At 36.4% G+C, this 6,095-nt stretch overlaps 1 protein-coding gene across 1 annotated transcript; it reads left to right on the forward strand.

The window, feature by feature from the left end:
• Positions 1–288: 288 nt before the first annotated feature.
• On the forward strand, positions 289–3,662 carry LOC122347900 (melatonin receptor type 1A-A). The gene has a single exon (XM_043243161.1). It carries the CDS (start codon positions 1,322–1,324, stop codon positions 2,081–2,083), a length of 762 nt encoding a protein of 253 aa, XP_043099096.1. The 5' UTR covers positions 289–1,321; the 3' UTR covers positions 2,084–3,662.
• The last annotated feature ends 2,433 nt before the right edge of the window (positions 3,663–6,095 follow it).

A 6,095-nucleotide genomic window follows, 5' to 3' on the forward strand; every position in this document is an offset into this window, starting at 1 on the left:
ATACATGTTTTAAATACAGAGTTAGTATATTAAAAGCACATTTTAGTTCATATGCATGTTGTCCCAAAATAGTTCAGTTGAGTACACTTAGTTGATTTTAAGTTTGTCTGAAGAACTGCTAGAGTATCATTTTTGGTATATTAGGTACAAAATAGTGTACAAAAATAGAACACGTTAAGTACATTATTGAAGTGTGCTTTTTTAACCTGATGTGGCGACCCTTGACTTATAATACAAATCAACAGAATAGATAAATTGTAGGAAAGAAAGCATTTCAGACGGTTCACTGCAGACTTTGGTTTCTTGGTAAACTGAATGCATGCGAGCTTATCTCAGCAGAAAAATCTTTTCAAAATGGTGTCATTGCTCTCTAGAAAGACAATTTAAATAGATGTATTTTTTTCCTTTTCATTCCCTTTAGTGGAATAAATCATTTCTGTGCTTTTGTAATGTATTAAACGCAGGTATATTATACTGTATTTATGTATGAAACATTAAGCATGTGTATTGCCATTCACATTTTCCTACACAGTCTTAAGAGAAGAGGGAGTGCAATTCAGCTTCAAATGCCTTTAGTGTTCCCCTTTTGATTACAATGTTAGTTAATTATTTCAGCTTTACACACAATGTCAAGTCCTTGTGCCTGGCGGCAATTAGAGATGTGCATTCATTAAAACCACCCTTGTTCTTTCCCTAATGCAGCCATCAGCTATAGGCCGTGCCTAACCATCCACACAATGAGGAAACGTAATTAATAACTGCACACGCTCACATTTATAAACACACATGTGCACCCTGCTTTATATAGAACGCATTCTGTGAATTGGAGGCAAATATTTGGAGTACAGATCAAGCATGTGTTTATGGGGCAGTAAAAGCTTTATTGAACTCCTGGAAGGCTTAGTAAACATATTCGTTTTACATGATGAAAAGGAAAAGTTACGTAGTTATGTAGGCTACATCTAAATACTGAAACATGCTACCTTTGCAATATGGAAAATGGAGGCCCCGAACCACAAAACCAGTCACACAGGTATATTTGTAGAAATAGCAAACAATACATTGTATGGGTCAAAAAATTGTATTTAGGTAAAAAAAAGTCATACAGTCATGTTGGAAAGTGTTGCCTGAGGGCAGCAATTCAGCTACCTAAGCTTTTGGATGTAGTCAAAGACTTCTTAACCTGCATCTCTCTCTTACTGTCTGTTTCTTAGGTAACATCTTTGTGGTGAGTTTGGCGGTGGCGGACCTGGTGGTGGCCATCTATCCGTATCCGCTGGTACTGACCTCCATATTTCACCGGGGCTGGAACCTGGGATACATGCACTGCCAAATCAGCGGCTTCCTGATGGGTGTCAGTGTTATCGGCTCCATCTTCAACATCACCGGCATCGCTATCAACCGCTACTGTTATATCTGCCACAGCCTCAAATACGACAAGCTCTACAGCGACAAAAACTCAGTTTGCTATGTACTGTTAATCTGGGCCTTGACAGTGCTTGCTATTGTGCCCAACTTGTTCGTAGGCTCCTTGCAGTATGATCCACGGGTTTATTCCTGTACGTTCGAGCAGTCGGCGAGCTCGGCATACACGATCGCTGTCGTGTTCTTCCATTTCATTCTTCCCATCATGATCGTCACCTACTGTTACCTGCGAATCTGGGTTCTGGTCATACAGGTGCGACGACGGGTGAAGCCCGACAATCGTCCCAAGCTCACGCCTCATGACGTGCGAAACTTCGTCACAATGTTTGTTGTTTTCGTGCTCTTTGCCGTGTGCTGGGCACCATTAAACTTCATCGGGTTGGCTGTAGCGATTTCTCCCGAGCGTGTGGTTCCTTTAATACCTGAATGGCTGTTTGTGGCAAGTTATTTCATGGCATACTTTAACAGTTGCCTCAATGCAATCGTCTATGGAGTTTTGAACCAGAACTTCCGTCGTGAGTATAAGCGCATTGTGGTTTCAGTATGTACTGCCAGGATCTTCTTTGGGGAAAGTTCTAATGAAGCGCAAGAAAGACTCAAGAGTAAACCTTCGCCCCTCATGACTAACAACAATCAGGTCAAAGTGGACTCTGTGTAAGTGTTTAAGCATAAGACGTGAAAAGTACACAGCAAAACCAATCCTTGCTTGAAACTAAGCAGACTTGATTTAAAAGAAAATCTGATCACCAAATATGATGTTAGGACGTGGCGTCTAGCCCTGAAACTGTGATTTGTTGCCTCAACACAATCAAAACAAACAGGAAATTATCATCATTGTCTTTTATAAAGCACTTTTTTCATTCTTGTTCAGACGTACTTGTAAGTATGTATGAATTTATTGTTTAAATGTTTACAGTAATTGTATCAGCAAATCTATGTAAGACATACTTTGTGTAATGATTTTATATGAGTTATCTTTGTCTGAAGAGAACAAAAAACAAATACGAAGGTATGATGGATATATATTACTGTATATAAATATATATAGAGAGAGTGAGAGAGAGAGAGAGAGAGAGAGAGTGAGAGAGAGTAAGAGAGTTTCACTGATGTTGTTCATTCAGTGGAGAATGAAGAACAACGCTCTCAAAATGTTGCCATGTACATCAGCATATCTCTACAATGCCTGGCCATAAATGTGACCAAAACTTTATAAACACTCAACCAAAAGAGTTTGTTACAAAGTTTACTGTTTTGAGATGACCTCACCCGGTTCAACACTGTTACTCTACATATGAGAGAGCAATACACTTCGATTGCTGCTTTCCCACAATCCCCTGCAAACATTTTTGAGGGTATGGGGTTCTTTTTCTGTAGGGTTTCTATACCCTTTTCTTGCTATTCTCTTTTTTAAATGGTTTTTATTTTCACCTGTCTTTATCTATTTAAACCTCTCCTTGCCTTCTCTCTTTTTTTTCTTTGTATCCATCTCTTTCTCTCCACTCTTTGTATGCATGGATCTGATGACAAGTTCATATGCAAACTGAGTAAAAATAATAAAAGTAAAATGTTTGATGAATAAGAAATAAAATGGAAATTTCTGCATAATTATGTGGAGTTTATACATTATATGTGTATGTTGAATATGTGACAGAATTAGAATGTGCGCGGAAAACAGTTTTGTCTTTTTTTTTAGTAAACTATTTAATCATAAATCAAGATTTAAAAATACTCTAAATCTGCACAATACATAAAGATAAAAAAAAAATACAATTTGCTCAGAATATCTAAATTATTCTTTAACATTGAAATAGGCCATAACATTGAGTGAGACTATTATTTTTACTTAATTAGTTTTATAAATAACATTCTAATACTGGTGGTAGATGCAGTTCTGTGCAAAAGTATATCCAAAAAAAGCCAGTTGTGGAGCATGTTGTCAGACTCCTTCTGCATATAAAAATCTCAATGGATTATTGCATTTAATGGCAAAAGGACAGTTTGAAACTGATATTACTGACATCCTACAGGAAGATAGAAATTACTGGTTTAGAAACTGACCTTTAGAAACTGGCTTTAAGCCTTTTTTTTTGTGATGGTGGTGGTGAAAATACTAATGACCTGAGACTTGTATTTTTTCTGTCTTAAACCTTTGAAAGGTGTATTATAATAATACATTTATGATTATTATAGTTTTTTAAAATTACAATTGCATAAATTCCAGGATAGGCTAAATAGGATATTTTTTTACATATATATATATATATATATATATATATATATATATATATATATATATATATATATATATATATATATATATTTTTTTACTAGAAAACAAATATAATTAATATTTGCAATTAATTAATTAGTTTTGATTTATTTATTTATGTGTGACATTAATTATAATGCCAGCCATTATCATGCATCACTTTTTGAATAGCACAGTAGAAAATGGGACAAAATACAAATAGTATCACCAACACTCCAATAAAAATATTAAAGTACAGTATTAGACTGAAGCTTATGCAATAGTTCCAGCTGAACGCCCACCTCTCTCTCTCTCTCTCTCTCTCTCTCTCTCTCTTTTAGAAATATGACATGTTGTGGTGACATCACTCTGTTTAATCCAACCGAACCGGCTGAACAAGTGCGTGAGAGAACGAATGAGCGATATAAAAATGCCAGGATTTACACTGCCCTCTAACAGAATTATGCACTAATCTGAGCCTCTCCTGCCTTTATCGCCCTCTGCAACCAAGAGATTCATATCTATGTATAAAACTGAATGTATTACGTGGAAGGAGGGGTGATTTACTCTGACCCCGTCTGAGTGTGGCTAAGGTTGAAACATGAGAGTTGGTCAGATTTGTGGAGGCTGTAATTTAGTGTTTAGAACTTTCTTCAAACTACAATTTTAATTAAAAATTGGTTTTCATTTTTTTTCACACAAGACATGGGCTATTTTAGAGCTGGACACTGCCTAATCTGGGTTTAGTATATTGTAATATGATGATATCAGAGCTGATTCAGAAATAGTCCATTTAATTTGAGGTGATTTTCAGATGAGCCTCTAAGTTCTGGATTCCCAGACACAGATTAAGACAGTTCCTAGACTACAAAGCATTTCCAGTGAAGAATCACCTGTTTGACCCAGTTCTGTTATTCCATGTCTTAGCAACCAACCGTAGTCTGTGTATGAATTTGGCACAACCACATTTTTTTACACACATACATATTTAATTCTTCCCAACCCATGGTCAGTTTGTGTGTAAATGTATATTTCTGATGACCTTTTTGCCCTTTTGATGTTATTTGAAGATGACAACATGTGACGTTCTACTCTGAGCTGTTCAGTCCTCAGACTCTGAGCTATGCTTTTCTAACGACTAAACAGAGCCTGCAGTGGTCAGGTGGTGCAAGCCGGAGCTCTCAGAAAGCTCCCAGTTCACAAATTGTAATCACGAGTTTTCTGAGGACATGAACACTTTTTACATGTTGGAATCTCTTAATTATGACAATTCTGATCATTTTGATAATAACCTTAATTTTGATACCAGAGTTTCCGAGTTGGGCTGGTCATAAATTTGGAGGGGACAACCATCGCTGCTATCAATGATGTTCTCACAACAAATAAATATAACAATGTGAAGGTTTATATGATTGTCAACCAATGGGATGCTCCAACAATAAAGCACCTAAATACAACAATCTTATAAACATGAATTTATAAGTGGGAATTCATGGGAATCTCTTCTTTTGTGTTGCAAAAGAGTGCCAGAAGTATAAAACGTTGCGCAGGTCCACCTTGCAGAGTGTTTCTGTTTTCATTGAGCGCTGTTGGCTCATCGTTAGTTAAAATCGCTTGAGTATGAACAGCGACAAACACTGACGATATTCGCATACGATAATCATCCCGGTGTGTATGAGCCTTAACATTGCAATACGATTCAAAATAAATTAATAATTTTATTCAGCAATGACTTTTTGTTATTTAAGTGGCTATTTAAACTGGCTTTAACTATGAAAGCTCAACTTCTTTATGCGTTGGCTGAGTTGGAACTGGTGAAAATCTTCCTCAGCTTTCACCTTTGCATGAAATTCACTTGTACGAAAACCCACTGGCATGAGAGAATGTATAAATGAATGCCCTGTATAAATGAACGCCAAACTTGTGTGGAAAGGAAAAAACCTGGGGCACAGGTATATAGTTTTTTTTTTACATGGACGGGTCAAACACTCATACGGCAATGTGAATGTTCTATTCACACGTATAAGGAGGTGTATACAATACCATAGACACTCATACAATACTCTGTTTTCTTCAGGGCACTTAGTTAAACTTTTAATTTAATACTTTATGTTTTGCTTTTACAGCACCTATATATGTATACAAGAATCAAGTGGACCAAAAGCAAGTGTTATTTCAATACCAGTACAGTTGGTTTTATATTTTTAATTATTATATTACATGAAAAGAGTTTTTTATGCTTGTGAGTATTAGCAGAACTGAAGCTGTCAGAATTAACCCGAAACACGTGCATCACTGTCATGGGTGAGTCTGGACAATAATGTTCTGCTGTCATCATCAGAGCTTGAGACTGCTCTTGAACCGCTCTTGTGATACTTAAGTGGCATTATCTCACAGTGACATGGCATCGGTGCTGTCTCAA

The sequence above is a fragment of the Puntigrus tetrazona genome, chromosome 1 (assembly GCF_018831695.1).
Source record: "Puntigrus tetrazona isolate hp1 chromosome 1, ASM1883169v1, whole genome shotgun sequence".
Taxonomy (NCBI): domain Eukaryota; kingdom Metazoa; phylum Chordata; class Actinopteri; order Cypriniformes; family Cyprinidae; genus Puntigrus; species Puntigrus tetrazona.

Coding starts and splice junctions, on each gene's coding strand:
- LOC122347900 (XM_043243161.1), top strand. CDS start 1,322: ATGCACTGCCAAATCAGCGGCTTCCTGATGGGTGTCAGTGTTATCGGC.